The 27157-nt window shown below is 34.2% G+C and overlaps 1 protein-coding gene across 3 annotated transcripts; it reads left to right on the forward strand.

Moving 5' to 3' along the window:
• The first annotated feature begins 1272 nt into the window (after window positions 1-1272).
• On the forward strand, window positions 1273-22259 carry LOC149575788 (nucleotide-sugar uncharacterized transporter 2-like). 3 transcript variants are annotated; one of them, XM_089812266.1, is made up of 7 exons: window positions 1273-1981; window positions 3129-3280; window positions 20579-20787; window positions 20886-20979; window positions 21077-21243; window positions 21387-21557; window positions 21655-22259. In XM_089812266.1, the coding sequence occupies exons 1-7, from the start codon at window positions 1882-1884 to the stop codon at window positions 21941-21943; spliced, it is 1182 nt and encodes a 393-aa protein (XP_089668392.1). In that variant the 5' UTR covers window positions 1273-1881; the 3' UTR covers window positions 21944-22259. The 3 variants fall into 3 exon arrangements, with proteins under 3 accessions (XP_089668392.1, XP_089668394.1, XP_089668395.1); XM_089812269.1 differs by having other exon boundaries at window positions 1517-1981; window positions 20688-20787; XM_089812268.1 differs by lacking the exon at window positions 21655-22259 and having other exon boundaries at window positions 1478-1981; window positions 21387-21561.
• Window positions 22260-27157: the final 4898 nt, after the last annotated feature.

Here is a 27157-nt window from a genome sequence, read left to right on the forward strand (position 1 = left end):
TGTCATGGGCTACCACAATACACAAATCCTAGAGACTCACACTACAGAAAGAAATAGTTAATATTGGTGGAATTGAAAGACAAAGACTCACTTTTATAACTAGATCTAGAGTAAAAACAATAGATGGTCTTCGTATTCGACCTGCTTCCACATTTGAAAGATACTAAAAAATGAAAAGCAATGCATATACAATTATATGCAAAAAAAGAGGAGGATCGCCTATATCAGATAGCTCTTCAGACAAAGTATTTGTATTCTGAGTGAGAGAAGAAATCAAAATGACACAACTGAATCAAACATATAACATAAAAATCATACTCAAGCAAATACTCAAAATTACATAAGACTATCGACGTAACCCCTAGCACCATCAAAGGTGCAAGTGCTAATTATATAACTTAAGATAGTTACTAAATTTACATATTCATCTTATATATCTAAAATATCATCTTAACTAAATATAAAATTTTATTTTCATTTAATATATTTTAGATATTTTAAGAAGTGTCAGGATTTAAGATTTAACTGTGTAATTTTTAAGTCAGATTCATTAACTCATTTTCATGAGTAGTGATTCACATAGGAATCCATCCCTCATGAAAATTAACGTAACAGAACACTCATTGAATAAACATAACGCTTGACATTGAATAATCTTCCAAAAATGAAAATTAACGTATCACAGGACACTCATTGAATAAACAGAACGCTTGACATTGAATAATCTTCCAAACGAGCAGTGCCATTAAACCATGCTCGCAATGTAAAATCTTCCAATTGGATGTTTAATGGCAACGCCCATATTCCGCGTTGGTGTCTAGGCGGATGGATATGTCGGACAATTAAACTGGATAGATTCATAATCCAACAATCAAGACATTTGACCATTGGATGAGTTAATTAACAACCCCACGATTGCTAGAAAGTAACAATGCCCGCCCAATCTTACATAGACTACTGTCGTCAGACTGGTTTTGAGTCATTTGAATAATATGTTTTGGCAAAATTAAGGGACTTCTCCCAATAAGAGAAAAAGGCTGTTGGTTGTACATAAGGAAATCTTATTTTAAGAGTAGGAAATAGTGGCTCCATGAGCTCACACTCGCTTTAAGAAAACCAGAAGAATATCTAAAAGCCATTCAATCCAATGGCAGCCTTCCAGCATTTTACATCCTTTTTTGGAGGGAAAAAATAAAACATACCCCACAGCTTTTGAACTGATTCTGCAGTTCATTTCCTTATGTTATATTTGTCATTTTCATTGGGTCCGTTAGTGAGGCCTTCACATGCTCTTGTAATTTGGCCTTTTCAGTGTACTTCACACTGCAAGCATGTTTTTCTGTTGTCAGCTTGCATTACATTGCACTGCATTTTGGACGTGTCTAGCGAGGCGTGGTCACGTGTTTAACGGAGCAGGTTCACACTCTTTTTCCTTCTCTAGAAACTTAACTTCTCTTCCAACATGAAAGTGGAATTCACAACGACTACATTTACTTTGTTTTGAGTTCCGAGTTGGTTTTGGAGTATTATGTCACGAGAGAGAAAAATGCATGAATTGGGTATGAGATGAATGCACGGAGCTGAAGGCCGCCCAAATGATAATTACTGAACTGGGTATGGGATATTGTAGATTGAGATGAAAGCATATATCAGAAGAAGAATACCCTACAATAATTTCTTAACCAGGTATCGAATATGTAGCTTGAGATGAATGCATGCGGCAGAAGAAGAACACCCAACATGGAAAATTTAAGCGGGTATGGGGTATGATGATATGAGATGAATGTAAATTGTGGTAGCGGAGCCACCCAAATGAAATTTCTTTCATGGTTGATTAGGAGGATTTGTTTGCCATGCCCTGTTCGTTGCCCATTGAGCTGAATGATGAAGTTCCCCATTGGCCAAGTAATAATGTTTAATTTACTCAGGAGGGATTTTCATAAAGTGCTCAAGCGAAAAGACAGCGATGCTGGAGAACGTGGTAAGAAATTCCCTTTCTCAGACTTTTGGACTCTGTTTTGACTGTGGTGAGTGAGAGTTGGGCTTTTTTTTCTCGTTGTTTATTCAAGTGTTTAAATTCCATGGCTTTTTGAAAGTAACGGGAGACGAGAGAGGTGAGTTGTGATTTTTGTTCGCTGCGTGTTAAAATTCCATTATATATTTTGCTAATGGTGAATGCCAGAGGTGGGTTGTGTTTTTATTTGGTGGTTCAAATCTTATGGTGTATGTTTCTTTGGTTGAGTAGTGTAGCTGATTTGAACTCAGCACCATTTAGGTGTATACAATATGGGCTTTGCCATTAAACCAAGTGTCCTTCCACATTTCATGGTGTGTTTTACTTATAGACGTGAGAGTTATGAGTTGTTTGTTTTTGGATAGATGTCTGAAATCCGTGGTATGTTTTGCTTGCAATGAATGGGAAAGTTGCATAGTTTTTCTGTTTGGGTGTTCAACATTTCACGGTTTGCTTTTCTTGTGGTGAATGAAAGAGGTGGATTGTTTTAACTCCATGGTTGTTTGTAGTGTTGCACACTTAAATGATTGTCACCTATATATAGTGAGTAGTAAATGGACCATTCATTTGTATGAGACAATGAGATATGAGTTTGTGTGAAACTTTCCTCATGGAATATAGATCAATGAGCGTGACTCCAGAACTGCATAGTTAAATCCTGATATAGATATTATATTATTTGTAATGTCTTATTTAATTAACACATTGCTAGAAACACCCAGTAGGATATGCTGAATGCTCACCTTATCAAACTTCTGACAGCCATGTGTTCACATTGATAAGTCCTCACAAATGATGCATATGGAAATGCTTTTGCGGTTGTTTAGGTTCTGCTGCATTGTTAATGTGAATAGGCTCTGCCTCACCTGTTGTTTATAAACTCATCTCAAACTTTGAAACTTGCTTTGGAATGTCCAATGCTAAATGTTTTTGTATGAGTCAATGAGCATTGCATGCAAAAGAATATGGTTAATTACCCAAGGCAATTATTCATGGTTAAAAGCTCAACTTCTTGGAGTCATTTTACTTACAATGTTTCTCAGACACGATGTAAGAGGAATATGGTTATTTGTTGCTATAAGGATGCTGAATCCTTATATAATTTCCTGTGCAGGGAAGTTGTTAGAAGACTGGAGGGCATCTTTATTCAATGATCTGCACACATTAGATGGGGCAAGACGTCAACAACAACATTTTTGTGGTCCAACAGTGGCATTATCTTTTAACTTTGTCATTGCAGTTGCAATCATTATGATAAACAAATCGGTGTGTAAGAACTTTTTCTTGTAATGGTCTTGGATTTTAACATTTTATTTTTGCTTTGACAATATAAAAAAGTTAGATGTGTTGGAGAACATGTGCATACTGTTTACAGAGTTCTACACTATCATAACTTTTATATGAAACTTTGAAGATGATAATTTGTGACTGGCAAAGCATTTATAATGAATAGAAAACTATAATTGTGTATAGTTATAGCTAATTAACTCAAAAACCCCGAGAGACATAATGTTGAACATTTAGCCAGAAACTGTTTAGAAAATACTGTTCAGAGTTCAAACAGATACCTGGTTAGAACTCGAACATCATATGAAGATTGAACTTTATTGTCCACTGAAGTAATGTATCCAAGCTTGCACAAACTATCGGTAGCTTAAAAAAAAACCAAGGTTTGTGATGCCATTGTTAGGATCCCCATTACCAACAAGAAGTAAAGGGTACACATAACAAAAATTGTTTTATATGGTATTTTTCTTAATATGTCACCAGGATTCATTCATTTTTTAAGATAACTGGAACAGACCATCTCAAAGTATGCCAAAGATTAATTGGTACACGATTGTATCTCTCCAATTCGGAAAAGCCAAATTTGGTGATTGAAAGCATGTGAAAAGGTTCTGTAAAACATGACCTCTAATCACAAAGTGAAATATCTTGAGCTCTTCATTAGTGTGTCAAACCTGATTATGTCATGGATTATTATTAATCAGTGCTTGCACCCTGTGATAGTTAGTGGTAGCCCTCATTTTCAGAGAGGGAATTGTTGGTTTATCCTATACCAGTTGCTACACTGGAAAAATTTCAGTAATTGAGCTGTCCAAAAGAAGTTTATTGCTGGATGTTGCCTTAGAGACAATATTAAATTCACTTGCTAATCTAACTGATAAGGATTGGTTCCGTAGTATATAGTATATACATGACATTATTCTGCACACCTAGCGTAAGCTTATTCATACATTATGTTGAGAAGAATCTTCTTTGAAAGTTGATAGGATAGAGGGAGCAACACCAAGGCACAAGATGTTCCTCCATACTTCTAAGGTTAGAGCCCCTGCTAGACATTCATCATTGCCAAAAAATACAAAAGAAGAGGAAAATTGGTGCCCATGAGTGAAATGACAGGTGGCAATTCTGTAACATTGATTTTTTCAAGATTCTTTATTTGGATGTATAATGTAGAAATCCAGATAAGGAAAGCAATGTTATTGTTAAATCCTGATAACTTGATTATATCAATGCTCTGATATTCCCGATTAGACAGATCTGATATCCTTATAAGACTTAAGTTCCCTTATACTGCCTCATGATAAATACTTTTCACTATAATGATCAGTGTTTTACTAGGTATACTTATATGCCTCTTAAATAACTAGTGTAGTTGATTCCTAATTAACTATTAGTTATTTGATAAAGGCCACCAATTTGTTATGGAAAAGGATTGTTTCATGGAGGGCCGACCTAGGAGGGGTGTGTCTTATGGAAAGACAAGACCCTTGGTTAATGTATAAAATAGGAACAAAATTGTGGATAGAAGACACACAATATTATCAAAGTCTGCTCTTCTAGCAATCTGCTCCTTGACAATTTAGATCAGGGATGAATATAATTTCCAGAATTCATTTCAGACTTCCTGAACAATAATATTCAACCCAGATTTGAAGTAGATCGAGTTTCAGCAAGACTCAAATCATTATTTCAGTATTGGTTGATCAGAATTTGTAGAAACTTTACATGGTATCAGAGCTCTGGTAGTCGAATATAGGCTCTGCAAATTGACAATCAGATTAAAAATATCTAGCAACATCCTTCTATCTTCAATGGCTAGCACAATCAGACCCAAAGACAGGTTTGATGGAAAAGAACACTTCGTTACTTGGAAATTTAGAATTATGATGATTCTTGAAGACAATGATGTGAAATAGTTTGTTGATAAGGAATCCAAGCAACCTGATGCTGATCCTCATAAAACTATCTGGAGTAAAGGAAACAGGAAAGCCATGCAAATCATATTAGATGAAGTTAAAAATGAAATAGTACCTATGCTAATGAAACATCAAACAACATATAATATAATGAGTGCATTATTAAATGCATATGAGGTTAACAATGTAATTAAAACCCTTGCACTAAAAAGGCAACTAAATCATTTACAGATAAAGAAGGGAGAATCTATGAATTCATACTTCCTAAGGGTGGCTAGTCTAAGAGATGAACTTGCAAGTATATAAACCATAATTGAAGGCAAAGAGCTAACACTTATGGCTATAGATGGGTTACCGGTTTCATGGGAAACATTCTCATAAGGAGTAAGTGCTAGAGACAATTTTCCAGACTTCAATAGACATAAAGGAGATTGCCTTCAAGAAGAATCTAAGAAACTTAAGAAAGGAGGAAAATTGAAATCTGAAGAGATGTAGAACTTCATGTTCTCAACACAAATTCCTATAAAGGTAAGAAGAAGCACTTCAAGAAGAAGGCTAATCAAAGAAATGACAAACCTAAGAGAGATTTATCCAAAATAAAATGCTTCAAATGTTAAACATTTGGACACTATAGATCTAATTGCCCTGAGAATACAAAGCAACAAGTAAACTGTACAAACGTTACTAGGAAAGAATAAAACTATGATCCTGAGAAACATGTATTATATTCTGCACTATCAAATGAAGTATCAAGCAAAACATGGGTAATTGATAGTGGATCATCTCGACATATTATAGGATACAAAGAAGTACTAGACTCAATATCAGAAGAAGTTAATGACGAAGTTACCATAGGTGATAATTCCACTCATTCAGTCAAAGGAATTGAGAACTGCACCTTGAAATTGAAGTCGGGTATCGTATATCTCTCCATCTCAAAAGAATACTCTATGTACCAGGAATAAAGAGGAATCTAATCTCTATTACAACACTTGAAGGTGATGAACATAATGTTGTATTCGTGGACGATAAAGTAATGACCTAGTCTAAGAACTCTTCATTTAAGAAATCAAAGTTGATTGGTCAAAGAAAGGGATACTTGTATGAATTAAACATAGAATCTATTCAAGCCTTAATTCATGAGTAGGACATCTAAACTTAAAAGCTTTATCGATTATGGAGAAGATGGCTACTAGTGATGAAGGGCCACACCACTCTAACAACTCACAACCAAGAATGCAACAATATAGAGATAGAGATGACAAAAATGCTTCACAAAACATCCATTAATACTTGAAAATTCACTACAAGAGCTTACACTTGAAAAGCTTCTATTTTCCGAACTTGATTACAAATGATAATAAGCCTTCCTTAAATAGGCACTTCTAACCCAAGACATTACAAACACAACCAATGTGGGATAAAAGGTAAATACAACTACCTTTAAATAAATATTAAATTCTCACCCAAATACAACTAAGCACCCAACAAATATTAAATACATGATTTATTCAAAACCTTCTAGAATTTCCACCTACACACCTCGATTAATGGAATGACAACTATTTTTATTATTTTCTATTTACGCCACCCATGCACCTTGAAAATAGAAATTCCTCTTTTCTCCTTTTTCCCTTATTTTATTTTTAAATCATTTTTCCTTCTATTTTCGTCACTTTCTCTCTCCTCCAGATTTTTTTTTTTTTTTTTTCTTTTTAAATTTTACATTCAACATGTCTCCCCTTTATTTTGGATGCAAGATGCTCCTGCATCAACTAGTTTACCTAAGTTGAATAAAGATCATTCAAGCATATGCAAACAATGCACTCTGGGTAAGAACACCAAAAGTCCATTTCAAGATAGCACTAGAAAAACTAACAATGTTTTGGAATTAGTCCACTTAGATTTATGTGGACCTACGTCTGTTCCTTCTCTTGGAGGATTCTGGTACTATATACTTTTTATAGAGGATTTCTCTACGAAAACATGGATTTACTTCTTAAAATGTAAAGAATCAGAAGAAATCCTTAAGAGATTTAAAGAATTCAAGATCTTAACTGAAAACCTATTAGGACACAAAATTAAAACTCTTAGGACTGATAATGGAGGGGAATATATTTCACATTTGTTGAAAGATTTTTGTAAAGAAGCAGGAATTAAAAGGGAGTCTATTGTTCCTTATAACCTACAACAAAATGGGGTAGCAAAAAGGAAGAATAGAACAATTACAGAAACAACAAGAGCTATGACATTTGATCAAAATTTAGAATATTATCTTGGGCAAAAGCCTTATGTACTGCTATCTATATTCAAAACAGAAGTCCTCACTTCCACCTTAGAGATAAAACTCCTAAAGAAGTCTTTTCTTAGGTTAAACCAAATATAAGCCATCTTAAGATATTTGGGTGCCCAGTATACATACATGCTCCAAAAGAAAAGAGAACTAAGTTAGAACCCTTCGGGAGGAAAAGTATTTTTGTTGGGTATAGTGAAACATCTAAGGCATATAGAGTTTTCATTCCTGGTTAGAAAAATATTGAACTTAGTAAGGATGTAATATTTGAAGAAGATTTAGCTTTCAAAAGAGCCCTTAGTTCTGAAGATCCTACACATATACCTAGTTTTTAAGAAAATCATGAATCTGTGTTTTAGAGGGAGAACATTGAAGAAATTGAAGATGAAATTGAAGATCTTTATCACGAGGAAACTCAAAATCCTAAGAAAAGACCACTTTGGGCTATTAAAACTATAGAGGAAACACAAGATTTCGCTGCACCATCTGGAACCTTCAGAGAAAGCAAAAGACTCAAAATTTTTTCTAGTGATGCAACAAACATGAGTGATTTATCTAAATCAGAACCAACCAATGTTTTAGATGTTATTAAACATACAGCTTGGAAGGATGCTATGATGAAAGAATACCAATCCATTATTAAGAATGATGTTTGGAAAATTGTTCCAAGGCCTGAAGGAAAATATGTTGTTTCTTCTAAGTGGATATTTAAACTCAAACATGCTATTGACAATAGCATTGAAAAATATAAAGCCAGATTTGTAGCGAGAGGATTTTCTCAAAAGGAGGGAATTGATTATGAAGGAACCTTTGCTCCAGTTGCCAGATACACCTCTGCAAGAGCAATTCTAGCTATTGCAGCATTGAAGGGATGGAAAGTACATCAAATGAATGTGAAAACAACATTTCTAAATGGAAAGATTATAGAAGAAGTATATTTGGAACAACCTGAAGGATTTGAAACTCATAACCCTAAAGTCTTTGTTTGCAAGCTCAAGAAAGCTCTCTATGGGCTTAAATAGGCTCCAAGGGCATGGTATAAAAGAATTGATAAGTATCTCTCCAGTTTAGGATTCTCCAAGAATGAAGCTGATCCAAATCTCTATTATAAAAAGGATAAAGATGATATGATAATTTTGATACTATATGTTGATGATTTACTAATAACAGGCGATGATCATCTTATAGATCAATGCAAGAAAGATCTAATCAGAGAATTTGAAATGAAAGATTTAGGACTCCTTCATTACTTCCTAGGATTGGAAGTATGGCAAAACTCTGACAACATCATATTTAATCAAGGAAAGTATACATTAGACATCTTGAAGAGATTTGGAATGTAGAACTGCATACCTATGTCTTCTCCTATGGAGACTAATCTACACAAACTTAAGGAAGCAACAACAGAATCATCTTCCATAGATTCTACTCTTTACAGATAGATGATTGGGTCTCTTATGTACTTGGTAAATACAAGACATGATATTTGCTATGTTGTTAATGTCTTCAGCCAGTTTATGTGTGAGCCAAAGGAGATTCACCTAGTTGCAGTCAAACACATTATGAGATACTTACAAGGCACTCTTAACTTTGGGCTTTTAAGTATGAGAAAGTTGGCTTGGACTTACATGGGTTCACAGACTTAGATTGGGTTGGAAGTGTTATCGATAGGAAAAGCACTTCAGGATGCTATTTCAGTTTAGACTCAACAATGATATCTTGGATATGTAGAAAGTAGGCATTAGTAGCACAGAGTTCCACAGACACTGAATACATTGCCACAACAATGGTCTCTCAGGAAGCAGTTTGGCTTAGAAAGTTATTTGTGGGATTATTTGGTCAACCCATGAATCCTATTATTATTCATTGTGATAATCAGAGTTCCATCAAGCTTTTTGTGAATCCAGTTTTCCATGATAGGTCCAAGCATATTGAAATTCCTTACCATTGTGTAAGAGATATGGTAGACAAGAATACTGTAAAATTAGAATACATTTACATTGTAGATTAGACAGTAGATATTCTTACCAAACCTCTCTTTTGAGTGAAGATAGATCACTTTAGGAAAAGACTTGGTATAGTTGAATTTTAATACATTTGTATTCTATAATTATTAATGAAATAATTTTTAGTTAAAATTATTATTGTCAGGCTATTGACCATTATGGGCTTCACCATTTGTATTCATTATCTAAGAGGTGACGATCTTTGAGATAATGAACACTTGTATAAAAGACATTATGAGAGATGACGATCTCTAAGATAATGTACTGAACAGTAAAGAACTACTATCAGATCTGGATGAGTTCAAGATCACATTGTGATGTAGACATTTCTATGCCTATAAGTCACAACTTGGATAAAGGAAGAATTTTATCATTCTTCGGATTTTATCCTGTGTATTGGTAGATCTTAACTTAGGATCACATTGTGATATAGGCCTGCTAGTACCTATGAGTCACAATTTGGATAAAGGAAGAATTTTATCATTCTTCGGATTTTATCCTGTATGTTGCATTATTGTTATCACAAGTGTTAGTGATAATTCATATTACAGGTTTAGTAATATTACAAAGTATCATGTGTACCATGATACTATGTGCATTGAAGAATTAGATAGATATAGAGTACAATTCTATGCTTAAACAATGCTGCTAGATATGTTTCTCTCATTTATATTATCAAGTTAAGAGGGAGTGTTAAATCCTGATAACTTGTTTATACCAATGTTCTGATATTCCCGATTAGACAGATTTGATATGGATATAAGTTCCCTTATACTACCTTGTGATAAATACTTCTCATTATAATGATCAGCATTTTACTAGGTATACTTATATGCCTCTTAAATAACTAGTGTAGTTGATTACTAATTAACTATTAGTTATTTGATAGAGGCCACCGGTTTGTTATGGAAAATGATTGTTTCATAGAGGGCCGACCTAGAAGGGGTGTGTCTTATGGAAAGACGAGACCCTTGGTTAATGTATAAAATAGGAACAAAATTGTGGATAGAAGACACACAATATTATCAAAGTCTGCTCTTCTAGCAATCTGCTCCTTAACGATTTAGGTCAGAGATAAAATATAATTTCCAGAATTCATTTCAGACTTCCTGAACAATAACATTCAGCCCAGATTTGAAGTTGATCAGAATTTGTAGAAACTTTACAGTTATGCCTCAACAATGCTTATCAATTTGATTTTTTCAACCGCAAAACTAACATGGAGGTAGAGAATGTTTGCATCTAGGATGGATCTGGTAAATTGCAGCTCCGTATCAAAGTTACTAGTCACAAATCTCCTGCATTACCAGAACTAACCCATAGGAATATGTGTAAGACTTAGCTATGAAGACAGCCACCCAAGATCTAGAGGCCTAATAGAAAGGTCAAGAATATGAGAAGATCAATATGACAAGAATAAATTGTATTCTCATCAAGAATACAGTAGAATGGAATGAGAGTACAAAGGAGACCTCTCGGTTAAGTAGGCTAAGGTGAGACATAGGATTGCATAAGATTACATAAAGTGATAACTTATCACCCACATAAGGTAGAAAAGTAACAATGTGTTAACTCGACTAAATGTGGGAATCCCACTTTGTGGGATTGTTCCTATGTTGCGCCTAAGTAGACTTAAGTAACTTGTGTGATTAGGACCTACGAGAGGAACTCACTAGGTACAACATCTTAATCATGCCAACAATATGAACAAGACAGAAGGCAGTATTGCAACAAGCTTATTTGAAGAAATTTTGTAAGGGACATCATGGGAGGTTAGATCATTACAATTGTAAAGATCTCTATATGATCTCGTATAGATTATGTAACTTGTAATGCAGTTTGAGTTAGCCATACTAGAGCTACTGTCAGGATCTGCACATATATAAACACAAAAAGTTGCAAGACAATAATTATAATATGACAAATAAGAATATGAATCAACACAAGAAATATTTTTCAACCAAGATAATCTAATATGCAGTATACTTGAAAACTGAATAAATCCTTATGACAAGGCAATATTGTATACTCCTTTTGAAAGAAGCCACTCCATGCTATGTCTCTATCCTGAGATACATCTCAAACACAATGCTCTTCACTTGTCCACTACAATGGTATACCTCCCCTATAGAGTATTATAGACCTGCTCCAAATAACATAATGGATAGTAAGCCACTAATCTCAAGATAGCATGACTCATGGCCAATATAATTAGCTACTTGAATTCTCCATGTGACCCTATATAATTAACTAAACCAATGTGTACCCTATCTCATCATCTTAATTGTCCCAAAATATCATATGCTTAGTTAGATAGCAAACCATCACTCAAACATTGGTTCCCAGAGAGCATGGGAAGAAACCAAATAGAACTAACTAAAAGGATATGTGCCATATTTTGGCATCTTCATCATACCATTATATCATATGCAAAAGTATATAACTTGCCATCTCTTCTTGGCACTATTAGTCTCAAAAACATGAGAAGAAACTAAATAGTGAGTCTTCCTCAAATCATTACACAAATGACACCATGCTATATCATCCAAGCGTCTGCATGTGATCTTGGTTAGTTTTTCTTGACTGGCAAATGCCCAAACCTTGTTCCATATTTGCTTTTGCTACTATGCTTCCATTCACATCCAATTTGATTCCTACTTTGTGTCCATGGATAACCGTTTCTTTCTTGATGCCATGGATTTTCATATTGTTGCTCATTTATTCTATTTAGATCCATGGAGATTACTTCTCTAATTTCCCGTATGCCCAAAGTTATTCCTTTTATTTTTTATTAAGTTGTAGTGATTATTCCTCTAACTATTGTAATCATCCAAAAATGGTCTAGTAAACTATAAGCCCCCTTTTAGCACTTTAAATCTCTATGCTAGACTACATCTTATGCTTAATCAATTTTGCATAATTTATCAATCATTTATCTTTGATCAAATCATCATTTAATTATTTATTCTGATTTTATCCTATAGTTTGACCACCTTATCCTAAGTCTTTATTTAATTAGAAAAACATGCTCCCTTGAAATTAAATAAAATTCCCTTTATCCTATTTGTGCACATGAAAAAGGAATTTCCTAATTTAAAAATAAAAGAAAATGACTGTTTGTCTACACATTGAATGTACACTTTCCAAGGTGAGTGGAATCTCTTTTGCCTCTTAATCTCCTCCACTCATTCTTTTGCCTCTTAAACATAACCATTGATTTTGCCTCTTGAGAATCTTGAGCTTGAAGTCAAAATAAGAATCATTCTCCACTCTTGATTTTGCCTCTTGATCTCTGTCTATTTCTCTTTAAAAGGAGGCTCTCTCCTCACTCTCTCATATCTTAGACTTTCATGCTATTGTTATGTTGCTAAACTTTCATTTGAGCACTTGAGTACTTTTACTTGCATTGTCATTTAGACTACTTGCATCTTAGATTAATCTATTCTTTATTGCATTTGTAGCTTAACTCACACAACTTAATTAGGAGGAATGTAATACTCATCTTGTTAGATTAGTATTACTTTCCTTATTCTTGCATTTTGCAACATAGATTATCTTTTGCATTTTCATCTTAGTTACTTTTATTTGCATTTGCATACTCACTTGAAGCTCTTTGGATACTAGCATTCTTGCTTCTACTCCATGGAATCTTCCATCTCGTAGTGCACCTCGCAATGGTCACTTTCTTGGGTCATTTGAGAGTCACCATAATCACATATCTTTGATTCCTTGCATGTTACAAGTAGGAAGCTATAAGCCACCATTCAAGGTTTCTAATCAATGAGTTACCTTGGATAGAAGGGTTTATAGAAGTGTGTTTATTTTTTAGCATACAATTACATGTGTGTTCATAGGTTTTCTTTGATGGGTAGTACCTTATGTTCGTGATTGTTTCTCATCATGACGTGGATGCCTATAGTCCACATCCTTCTTTACTTTTCTCAACTAACCCTCGACCTATTTCCTCTGCTCCCTTGGACTCTTCAAAATTTTCCACCACTCATTCTTTTGCCTCTAGAATACAAGTACTCATTTCTTCTTCTTTCGTTTCTTAATTTTCCTCTTGTTTTGTTTCTTCATTTTCTTCTTGTTTGATTTCTTCATTTTTTCGTTTTGTTTTTCCTTTGATGATGATTGTTGAAATTTTTTCTTTCATTTGATCTCCTTCTTGACCATAGATGGAAAATAAAAGTATGCATCAAACTAGATGGTCAGTATTTCTTCCTTACAAAAAATTGAATTAAAATTATTGATCAGGATTGCAAGGTATAAAATTGTGTAAGAGTTAGTACCCTGAAAAACTATCAGATCTTGATTTGGAGGGTCCACTTTGAAGGGCTATCAGTCTATTAGTGCTTCTTAGAATTCTTATTATGACTTCTTTTTGGAAAGATATTGAAAATATTGTATGAGGAGAGTTAAATCCTCTAAAGTTGACTCTTTGTGTTGTTCTTTTTCTATGCAAAACAAGTTACCAGAAGTCAGATTCATATCTCAACTTTACATGGCAATATTTTGCTTGATACAACTTTAGATCTTCATGATCATCACTTTTTGGAAAGCTTATAAAAATTAAATGCTGACAACTCTTTAAATGGACGTATATTTGAGGAGAACAAACTTTTGAAAAATAGTCTGTTTGCCCAAATCAATGCTTTCATACTACTTGCCAGGATCTACACATAGATATCAACACAATGCAAGCTATGTTTGCAGGCCAAGATACCCTCATATCTAATATGCTAAAAAATAGAATAAGCAATTAATGCGGGTGATCACTGTTCAATACTCTTTATGGAACAAGTGACAAGATGATCTATCTCCATCTTGAGATCCAAAACACACACAATACTCTTCACACATCCCTTAAGATTATATTCACCTTATATCTATATATATAGGCTTCATCCTAATAACATAATTGGTGGGATGGGGATGGGAGATAAACGGCTAATCCTGAAATAGGTGACTTATTATCCAATATAAAACACAAGTTATCCTCATGAATCAATACAACTAAGGGATTTGTGACACATCGGCATCTTCATCCCTCCATAATATCATATACTTAGGTGTATACAATCCTTAGTTTCTAGTGTCTGTCACAAGAACTAGATGCTTTTCTGGCATTGTTTAGGACATCTTTATAACAAAAGCAATTTTGATTTGTACACTGGAACTTTTGAACATCAATTGAATCATTACAATATGCTCCTTTTCACCAGAAACCTAAAATATGTCCCTTGCACATTCAAGTTATTGATTATGGGACTTTTCAGTTTATTCCTTGGACATTAGATTCTTGCAGCATTAAGGGAACTTTATTTTTTTGAATACTGCAGTTTTGACAACTAAGAATCTTCTTATACTATTAAGTTCATTATGGAATGCTCTCTGCAGGACAAGATTAAAATACTGTTATTGCTTTGTGAATTTTCTAGATTTGTTTGGAATTCCTTTTGTCATTATGCTAGGAATTATGTTTTTTTGAATACCAAGATGTAAGGGTTCAATATGAGGGTCCGTTTCCCAACTAAAAGACAAAAATGACAGATGACATGAAATATCAACACCTTACATATGGGTCCCTTTCCAATCTCAGAGGGAGAGAGAGAGAGGGAGAGAGATGGCATGAAATATCAACACCTTGCATAGAATTTTTGGAATAAATTATCATTTATTTTATGAGAGTGAAGAACCATTGTCTAGCATCAAACTTCTATTGATTTTGAACCAACATTTTTATTCGTCCCCTTCTAGATAAATAGGTAACAGGAATAGGAACTGATTAATGAAATTGACAATAGAATCAAGAATAAAGATGCCTGCACCCCATTCTTCTGCTACAGACAGAGAAAATTTCCATATTGCGTTTTGAATTCTATATGGAGTGGTGACTTTTTACATTGTATCTTCTACTCTGACTCTCTCTTTTTATAACTCATAAAAGAGGTGCATCTTTTTCTTTTCCATCGTTTCCAATAGAGATATATTTTTATCTTTTATAGAGTACTGCAACTTACCTACTTAAATAGACTCTTTAGGGAAGGCAGTGTAGACAAAACCCACAAATTATGAAGCAGAAGAGGTGGGAAAGGGACCCTTTTTTCAGAGGAGGTGCTTGATCTGCCATGGCTTGAACACCTGAAGAAGATATGATAGTTGCATTAAAAATTAACAGTCACCTCTACTGCCATGTTCTTCACTGATAAACATGAATCTGTTGCTTCTTTCCACCAAATGGATATTTTCCTCACTTTACACACCGATGCTATGTTCACAACCTGTAAACATTTTCTGTAAAAAAAGGTGATGTTTTCATAACCCAGGGTTTGTTTCCGTATCCACTCTTCAACCTTTATTTCAACTATTAATCCTTAAGCTAAATCAAAATCCACCTGGATTCTTGCAAAGGTGGAGTGTGCTAGAACATTAATTTCAGCATCTATTGCCAAAAATTTGCCTAACTTACTGTCTGTGCCTTGAAAACATGCATCTACCAATACTGCAATGGGAATTTTAAGAGAAACCCAAACTGACATTATTGAGGAAGATTACATAATGGGATTAAATTCAGGAAACCGCAGTTTTATGAGCAATACAATGCTTATCCCATTTCCAAAATCCTTTAGCAAGAATGGAGGCCTTTTCTTCTTCTGGTCCAAGTAAAAATACAAAATGGTGTGCATAGGGAAAAATTTCTGCTGATTTATGTATGTCCATGCTCCATGATTTGAATGCCCAATCATGCAAAAGCTCTAAACTAGGCTAAAGAGAGTTAACAGATCAAGCCTTGTTTCCCAGTTTTCTCCTCCTCATCTAGAACCTCCTTACCCAAGATTGGGTATGGGAGGCAACTCTATTCAGGGGACAATTTAAGCTCCAATCAATGCCACTTCCTGTGCGCTATATTCTGCTTCCTATCAACATTTACTCCTACTTTATGCTTCATATCCAGCCTTGATTTTGCCTCGCTAGCAGATGTGCACTCTATACCCCATGCAGCTCTTTGGATACATCCACAGCCTGCTTGGAGGGGCTCTTTCAAGCCTTTCAAGGAGAGATCCAGCATAGCTGTGTAACCATTTGAAAATACTCTTTTGTGCTTCATTAGATCTTTAAACTCAATACTTGATTTCTGCAACAGAAGCTTCCTTCTTGTCTATAGGGTTTGACGTGATTTTAGCACAAAACTCAATACAAAATACAATTGCTCCTTTCTACTTCTGTTGATTGTGACAGGTCAAGAATTGTGTTAGCAAGCATGACTCATTTAGTCACTGTGGGTAGAACAAAAAATGTCCAACCCCAGATCACCATTTGTGTGATTGCTTTTTATAACAGTTCGATATCGCTAAATATGGATCCATTAGCAGTTTAGTACCAAGGTTGACACTGAAATTACATGTTTGGCTTGAAGTAGTCATAGTCATGGGAAACATAAACAATAAAGAGAAATTCCATAAGAAAAATTTGAAGATGTGAGAAGTCTGTCACAGAACCAAAAGATGCACAAATGAGTGAAGTATTGATCAGAGACGAATCAACAATGGAAAATGATTTTCATTCGGGAAATCAATTCATGCACAATTTTATGGAGAAGCTAGTCCTCTTACAAGAACAGCATGATCATCGGAAGTATATCTGTTTGAATGCTAGGAATAAAGGTGTAACCTATCGAGAAGGTTCAGTAAAAAATGGTTGTCAATGAGGCAGGGACATCCTTTGTCATCCAAGGGATCATACACGTTAAGGACTATTCTCAGTTGGGGGCACATATGGGAAGAAACTGTGGGCAACCCTTTTTCATCTAGATATAGGTCTGCTTTTATTGGATGTGATCTGAAGCAGAACATAGGAATTTTCGTCTGTAATAGAGAGTTTGAAATTTCTAGTTCAATGTGTCATAGAGTGAAAAACAGGTGGAGAAAAACTGGCCATTCTTTATCATTTATTTCTGAAAGTAGAGATTAATGGCAGGGGATGTTATTTCTCTCTGAAGTTGCAAGTGACTAGAGGAAGGATGGGCCCTTATTCAGTTTTTACTTTTGTGTAGATCAGTTCTTTTAAGGAAAAGTTTTGAACTAGAACTTGGAAGTTCCATATGGTTAGGGAATAAAGATTGTGGGAAGATTGTTCCTTCTCCTACAAGTTTGTACCACCATGAAGTTTGTTCCTATGGAATAATTAGGACCTTGGTAACTGCTCCGAAGCAATTGCAGGAAGATGACCGGAAAATGGAATACAAGACTTCTCAACAGAAAAAAAAAACATCCGTACAAGATCATAGCACCAGAAAAACTTAAGTATGCCATATTTCCAATCCCAAAATTGCTTGGTAAAAAAAGCCGTGCACGAACTTGTTCAGATCAACATTTTTCTCTGGTGAAAGAAACACAACACAGTCCTCTTGGAAGAATTGGGCTTCAAACAAACGTCAGAACTGTCAAAGCTAAACCAGTGATATGGGTCTCATCCTCTAAACAAACTTTCTCAACACTACTAATGGTCATTGTGACATAATGTTCTTGGCCAGAGGCCATAACCTCTCCAAATTGCAGGGGCCTGAACATTCTTGATAGTGTTTGCAAACAAGGCACTAATTCTCTTTTGTTGTTACTTGTAGGCATAAGACATTTCGTCTTCCTTTAAAATCCTTTCCCATGGCATAAATTATGTCATGGGATTCAGTGCTAGTGTGTAATTCCCCATTTAGTTATCAATATATAGAGTAAATGCCGTCATTTTCATTTGAAAATGACAGTAGAAACCAATAAACAAAGGACACTTAGCTAAACAATTTAGAAAAGAACATTTCCATTGACTCATAAAGAGCATGAGTAGATTTATGTTCTAAATTCTATTTTACGTCATTGAAATATAGTACATGCATATAACAAAAACAAGGACTAATAGAGAATGAAATCATAGCATATTAAGGGTCAAGTATTGATGTAAAATGTCCACAGTAATATCATTGTCAGATGATATTGCCAGGACCATCAACTTTAACCAATATCAATTTCTTTTAGGTCCAATTTTCTTGTGTTCAAGTTTTTTAGACTTGATCCTGGCTCATAGACAATGGAACTCATTTGCCACACCCTTTTTTTGGTGTTGAAAGTTGAGGTTCACCTCTTTCCCTCATTACTTAAAAGTTAATAATTATTTATTGTGCGAACAATACACATTATTTCATTTCAAGTTTTTTAGACTTGATCCTAGCTCCTAGACCATGGAACTGATTTCCCACATCCTTTCTTTGGGGTTAAGAGTTGAGGTTCACCTCTTTCCCTCATTGCTTAAAAGTTAATTATTATTTATTGCACGAACAATACACATTATGTCCTTCCTAGATTATATTACGAACAACTTAATTTGTGACCTCTGTACTGCTCCAGCTATTATTGGCAGCAACTTTAACAATGCTGGTGCTAGCCACAAGTTGTGGCAATATAGAATCCCACAGCAAAGTGCCATCATCAAGTGGCCAACGGTAGGAAACAATGAATGGGATTTCTTTTCTAATATTCCCCCATGCAAACACATGTTTTTAACATTGTACTCAATTTGAATTATTTTATCTAATTTGAGAATATATTTAAACAACACCGTGTAGGTATTAGTTGCAACTAACCTATAGAATGTAACATTGTAGTTAATTTGGATCTGTAACAGATCTGTAACACAACATTGTAAAATAACTGGATGCAATCTAATTGCAACTTTATAACCTATTACAGAATAACCCATTTGAAGCGAAATATGAATATTGAACTTTGATTAGTACTAGCCCAGAAATAGGGCATATGTACAACATAGGGCATTTCTTACCAGAGTTTATAATCTAAGCTTCCTGTCAAAGAAGATTAGTTAGAGAATATTAGTAATGAAGTAATGATTCATTGGAAATTTCATATATGTAATTGGCTGCAATAGTGCTGCTATCTTTAGATGCATTTGGTCTGCTAAGGCGGTCGAGATGCGAGATTTTTGCATAATAACACAGGGATGTGCCCCCCCCACTTTTTGCCCCACGTCCTGGAGACGGGGACGCACTAGGGACTTGGGGATTCCGTTCCCCCTTACCCAGCGGTGCTACTAGATTCTGTCACCTCTGCCTAGGAGGATGTCCCAGTGTTGACTATTTGCTGATTTGACTATTTATGTTCAATGTTTGATGTTCCAATTCAATGCAATGTTCAAGTATTTACTCTTTTACATCTTTATATCTTATATTGCAATACATCTTTTCATAACTAGCATTTTAACTACCATATGTAGAGTATATAAAACCCCTCCCATCCCCCGCCACCACCCCCCTCCTGTCCCCCCACCATCCCCAAATTAAGGCCCCTGTCCCCTTGTCCTGGAAACTTGTCCCCCTGATTTGCCACCCCTCTGTCCCCCAGGGCGGTGTAACTTTGGATTTTTGGTTAAGTTGTGAAATTTTTTAGAGCCTAAAAAGCTCATAGATTTCTTGGAAGTACCTAAAGATAATTTGGAGATGTCTAAATGTTGGCAGCACAAAAACTAGAGAGTAAACTGAACATATTCAAATCAAGCAGGTTGGGATTTTTAGGCCGCCTTCCAAAACATTTAGTTGCTTTTCTAATAGCATAGAATGCTAAAACATTGAACTGGCTATATGTAATTAAAAATTTTCTTGTTGCTTTTTCATCTGATCTATGGTCAAGCATAATTCAAACTTACAGAAACTAGATAAAAAAACACTTCCATTTTAGCAAAAATGCGTCTTGTGTGGATACTTCACTACAGTATCTGAATATTGCAGTTGAAATGACTTTTGTTATTAGTTTTTCTCATGAGCTTCTTTAATTATTTGTATGTTTTGAGTTAAAATATAAATTTTGCCCTCTGAATTGCACTTAGTCTATCCATAAGTTTATTTTTTGTCTGTCTGGAACTAAGTTACAAACCCTTCTACTGGCCTTCATTCTGTCATTTAGCCAGTGAATGGATGGGCTATCTTTGGCAGCCTTTATGTATGAGAGAGTACACGGAAAGTAATTCTAAAGTCAAGTTAAATATGTTGTTTCAGTTGCTTGGGAAGATGGGATTTAACTACCCAATATTTCTCACCCTGATCCATTATGGCCTCAGTTGGATCTTGATGGCATTTCTCAATGCATTCTATCTTCTTCCTGCAGCACCTCCTGCCAATACAACGCCATTCTCTTCTCTGACTGCTCTGGGTGTGGTTATGGCATTTTCCAATGGTCTAGCAAATCTTAGCCTGAAGTACAACAGGTGAAACATCAAGTTCACTGAATTGTTATTTACAGAATAGAAATATCCTAGAAATTTATATGTATGCTTTGATCTGAGGTGATTTTATTTTTTGTTAGTGTGGGATTTTACCAAATGGCCAAGATTGCTGTAACACCCACAATTGTACTGGTTGAATTTATCTTCTTTGGGAAAAAGGTCTCCTTGCAAAAGGTATATTCGTGTTTAGCTTCTTCACTGACTTGCATATGATGATATATGCTTGTTTTATAATTCACTGACATGGTTTCTGTTTGGTTGTATATTACAGGCCCTTGCATTGATGGTAGTTTCTCTTGGAGTTGCAATTGCAACCATTACAGATTTGCAAGTCAATCTATTTGGTGCTTTGGTTGCCATGGCGTGGATACTACCAAGTGCAATAAACAAAATCCTCTGGTCAAATCTACAGCAGCAAGATAACTGGACTGCACTTGCGTATAGATTTGACCTTCTTATTTCTTTACTTTTTTACTTAAAAAGTTAGAGGTTTCTCATTCCAATCACAATTTGCATCAAATTCATAGTCAATAGAGTTCCTAAGTATAAAATTCTCATGGTAGTCATTGGACTATGAACAGATTGATGTGGAAAACAACACCTATAACAGTGTTTTCTTTGCTGGCTTTAATGCCATGGCTGGATCCTCCGGGCCTATTAACATTCAATTGGAATCTCTCCAATACAGTTTCCATTATTATTTCTGCCACATTTGGTTTCCTTCTACAATGGTCAGGTGCTCTAGCATTAGGGTAAGTGAGCTGCTTTAAAAGTCTAATATCTTATTTAATGAGTGATCTATGGAGACCTGATTTTGGCAAATTTGCAATTTTGTTACCTTTTATGCAGGGCTACTTGTGCTACAACACACGTTGTACTGGGACAATTCAAGACCTGTTTCATTCTCCTAGGAAGCTTTTTCATTTTCCATTCTAACCCTGGACTAAAGAGCATTTGTGGAGCAATAATGGCTCTAACTGGGATGGTCTTTTATACCCATCTTAAGCTGCATGAAGTTCAAGAACCTGTAATCAAGCAGACAACTATCAAAGAGAATTCATTTTCCTCTTTAAAGTCCAAAACTAACAAGTCTACAGGGGTATCCCCTGTTGGAAGAGATGGTACAGATTCCGTGTAATAATGATAATGCTAACAAATTTTGTGTTGGATTCCATGAATTCCTACTAAGATAGAGTGTTTAAAGAACCTTTGGATGAAAAGAAAGGATGAAGGTTATCGTGAACCAGCTTCTCATTCAACTGTAAAACTGTAGAAAGTTGATGAATGGAAGAGCTTCAGTACCATAGAATTCACTAATTAAAATGTAGTTCACGATTCGTTGTACATCACTAAGTAGAGCGGGGAGTAATTAAAATGTGGCTACACCACTGATACTAGAAAGTAGTAGTGCCATTGATATAAGAGTCATCCCTGTAATTGTTTTACTTATTCCATAGGGCTGCTCATTGGGTCAACAGACACACAAATTGCTCTTGGGTGTCTTTCCTTGAATTTGCCATTCCAAAATTACATATCTTAGGAAAAGTTTCTTCCGGTTATAAGGGATAGAAAGTAATTAATTTTCAACTAATTTTTGATAAACATTCTTAAGTAGATTGTTTTCTTGTTTTTGTTTACTAGATTTTTTTTTAGGCTTCCAAGTTTGTGTTCACTAACAAGAGTTCTTTGGGAGCTGGAGTCCCTACCTTTTAGCATTATAATAGGATTGTAGTATTTTTTGGTGATTGCAAGACATTATAACAAGACATTATAACTATCATATTGAATTTGCTTCAGTTCATAATGTTTCATTCATTCTAACAAGTTCATAATGTTTCATTCATTCTTGTAAGAGATTGGTTACAATATAACAATACCAAAACTAAATTATTTTTTTATTGATAACAATGTAATACAAAAATAAGAATTACTTGTATTTTTTATTAAACTATTTAACTTAATTTTTATTTTTTAATATGAAAAGTTATATTATCAATTAAATTTGTTATTTTTTTACCATACATTTTTTTTTAATATTTTGAGTTAAATCATTTATTTATTTTTGAAATATTTCAAATTGGAAGTAAAATTTTATAATTTAGAATCTATAAACTAAAGAATTAATTTTTTTTGAAATGTGATATTTTTAACTATATTTTGAAAAAACTATTACGAACCTAACAAAAATTTAAAGAAATAAATCTAAAAATCTCTAAACTCTAAAAATTAATATTTGTTTTATGTTTAACAACAAACAATTTTGCAATTATAACATTTGTTTCAAATAAATAATTATTTTAGAGAAGATGGGAACATGGTAATATGAGAATATATTTTAACAATTATAGTTTTAATTTACCTAATATGTAGCGTTGAGTACAGATTTAGTGTAGATACGTTAATAAATAATAAATAATAATAATAATAGTAAAAGTACTTGAGACGCGCGAAACCAAAGAGTGCCCATTCTCGAAAATAAATATTTGTCAGGGAAAGTATTAAATGTATTCTTATCTTTAATTTGTTTTTTAACAATTTTAAAAAGTAATTTATACTCCCCTCAGACACATTCGTTCTAATAAAACCTTCATTGATATAAAAAAAATTAAGACCTGAAATGACTGTTAGTGTGCACTCGTAGTCAGAGACTCACAGAGTGGCATCTGCCCTCATTAACTCCATGCTTAGTGCTTTTATCGACACGTGGCTGAAGAAATCAAATCAAAATTGACAAAAATATTAACTGCCTATTGATCCTCTTTGCATTTTTATGTATTTTTCAATTCGATAAATATAAATTAAGCCCAAGAAAATACTCTTCCACCAATCAGAAAAGTGTTTTTTTGTTTTGATAAATGAATTAAAAAATATAGTGTCTTAAAACTTTTCAAAAGTGATACATGTTGAGAAAAAACTAATTAGACAGGGGGGTAAAAGAAAACATTAGTTCCCTGCCCTGTATATAAGGCAGGGACTAATAATGTTCACTATTTGCTTCGTATCAGATTTAGTTTTTTTTGGGTAATGGAACCATTTTTTATCCTCTATCTAAAATACTAATCAAAAGAGAATGCTGGCTTTGTATGCATTGGGTAAAACAAAGCTATAACCTCACATGTTCAAAGTAAGTTTTGTCAATTCATATTTATTCTCTCACATTTTGTTAATTGCTCCATTGCTACATTACCCCAAGCTTCTCTGATAGGGAAATGGGAAATGGGATGTAAATTTTTATTTTTATTTTAGTTTATTTTAGTAGGAAGAGGGGATGAATGTATAAAAGTAGGGAAAATTTTAAAATATTAATATAGAAATATGGATAAAATAAGTTTATATACATTATAGAAATCTAATGTATAATCATTTATATTGAGAGTTCATGTGAGAGTAAAAGTCAAATGATTTATTAAAACTCAAACATTAATACTATAACATAGCTAGGAGATATATTTTTTAGTTTGTGGGATGCCATTATTTCAGTGATGGATCAAATTATGTCAAAGATGTGTCCTTAGGTTGGGGTCCCATGGAGGGGGGACTTCATAAAAAATAGAGTAGACACCATTGAGAGTTTTTACGAATGTTTAAAGTTGAGTGGTCTCATGAATAATATAAGTGTATAACAACTTAAAAGTTTTGAGTTTCTAAGCTTGAAGTTTGGAAGAATTTAAATTTAAAAAATCAAAAAAAAAAAAAAAAAAAAAAAAACTTTTCTTTCAAAATTTTATTTTATCTGTTGAAATGTGACACAAAGTTTTCCTAAGCTGGTGGGGCTATTTCCAATTGCACCCCATTTTCACCCGTTCAAGTTAAGAGGGCTAAAATTAGGGGCTCTATTTTGGAGGAAAAAATTCTAAATAATCCTTTAGCCTCCCACAAAAAATCTCACAGGACTTATCTTTCCTAAAATATAGAGCCCAAGCCTCCCTCATGGGTCCCTTGCCTTAGTTAACACTGCTTTATTGCATTAATATGTACCTAGAATAATCCTAGGTAGGTAGCTACTTGAATAAGTAATCTCTAATGTGGGCACAAGTAGACATTTGCTTAGGGAGGTAATATGCATTTAATAAAGGTGTTGGCATTGTGTGTCCTTTTTTACAAAATTGGGAGGAAGATTGTTAGCTCAATATTTCGTCAAAGTTCACAGGTTGAGACAATTGTCTTAACTTATATTAGGGAGACATTGGAGACCAAAGATGGTTCCTAATGCATTAAAACAATCGTTGAGGGTCAATAATGAAGCATATCACACAGCTCATGTTAGAAGACTATGGAGTGTTGATGATTGGAAATGCCTCATGATCCATGTGAAAGATCCATTAGAGGTCAAGGGGTGCCAAGTCACAGGGGAAGGGAAAGTAAAAAATGTTGAGGAAGAATGCCTATGAGGTGACCTATAGTGTGAGATGTAGGGTTTCAATTTGGGCCTTGGGATCATTTTGTCTCTAAGGCGAGTTATCTAGTCTTTTATGTGAGGGGCATATATAACTCATAAAGTGTTTCAATTTTCAATTTGTAGGCTATATTATACTTATTATAGGATGCTTCATGTTCAAATCTTTTTGTGGACAAGAAGCCACATGAGACTATGATTAGTGGAAAACAATCCATTGGTTGCTAGGATTAGAGGATGAAAACCATTTGGTTCTTAGAGTGTATTACCACTCAAGGAGTGCATTGGAATTTTAGAGATTTACAAGAGAGTTTAGTGAGTTAGTGTAAGCATTTTTTACCATTCTTGTGTGTCATTGTGGGGTGACTATCATAAGAGTCCCTTGTCATAGAGATCAAATTAGAATCAATAAATTTATTGTTGGAGAAATCATTTGTTCAAGCTTATGTACATTATTATTTAATTGATTTTGTTGTTGAATAGAGTTAGTAAAGGGCAATTCATGCTATTTAATGAATTTTGTTGTTTATGTTTCAAATCTACTATTTTAAAAAGTATCTAGAAAGGAACATTACATTGATATTAGAGCAATAGTCTTGACAACCTCATTTTGTTGTATAAATGAATCAAAAGAGACCAAAGGGATCTAGATATAGAGGAAAAATTCAAAGACATCCACAAAAGAAGATATAATGGAATTGGGGCTAGAGATGAGAATAAAATGGTGGATTGAAAGTGAATTCAAGACTTTCTTGATAGATTAGAAACAAATTCAAAAGCTTTTACAATTAATAAAGAGCCACACCCAAATGTGGACAACAATGGTGCAAGAAGAGGTAATTCAATGAGTAAAATATTTTCAGGTAACCCAACATAAAATATATTGAGTGCCACTTGTTTCTAGAAAGAAGGGACACTACTCTAAGAAGAAGAAGAACCCATACACAACAAGAGGATGAATCAACGAGATATCACACCAATTGCAATTCTTTGGATCCATCCATCCAACAAGACATGCATTTCACTCAATATTGTAAATATCAAAGAAATATGAAAGGGGCAAGAAGATATGAAGTGCAACCCTGAGTAGAGGATTGTGGAACAGAATGATGGGATAAAGATGATAAGTGGAGGAACTTGAATTAAAGAACATTTGAGAATAAATCGGAAGAGGAAGAAAGGAAGAGGAAGATTCATAATCCATTAAGTAGGAGATTAGGGAGTAAGGGCCAAAATAATCATTCTTGCTGAGGGAGATCCCAAGATAGAGGAAAATAAAATAGTGAAAAGAACATTAGAGCTATAAATAAAAGAGGAGGTTGTGATATTAGAGTGGGAAGAAATTCTAGTCCCAATATGTTAAACAAGAGCACACCTTAATGATAGAAGATGGTGAGGTCTAAGGTTGGCACAACATTGCCCATTTTGTAGATTCACTATTGTCTTGAAGATGTGTCGATAATTGGAAGTAATATTGAATAATAGTCCTCCCAATAAGTAATGTATGTGAAGGACCCTACAATGATGATTTGTGATCTATTAGTTATGTCTTTTCAATAATGATTATACTTCGATTGATGATAGGGAGAGCTTAGTAATCTAGTTTCTTTGGCCTTTATTGACTAGGCATTCACTTTCACTTTCCTTGTGTTGGATTGTGATCTTGTCACAGTAAGATCCTTGGGAAAAATTTACTCCTTCAATACAATGGTAGAAATTCCCAACTAATTCCAATAGGTTCACCTTGTCAGTTTGGCCTTTCTTCCCAAACAATCCTAACATTGGCACAAATGATGTCATGACACCTATTAGGAGTTGGTTGACTCCAAACATGCTTAAATACACAAGGTTCAACTCAACTTGCAAGGTTTTTGGGATTAAAGTTTACATCTTGCCCAAAATGACTAAACAAACCTAATTGGATAGAGCCCATTTTAGCCCTCTATTTTTATTTTT

Source organism: Cupressus sempervirens, chromosome 2 (assembly GCF_028749045.1).
Source record: "Cupressus sempervirens isolate cs-2001-9-10 chromosome 2, ASM2874904v1, whole genome shotgun sequence".
Classification (NCBI taxonomy): domain Eukaryota; kingdom Viridiplantae; phylum Streptophyta; class Pinopsida; order Cupressales; family Cupressaceae; genus Cupressus; species Cupressus sempervirens.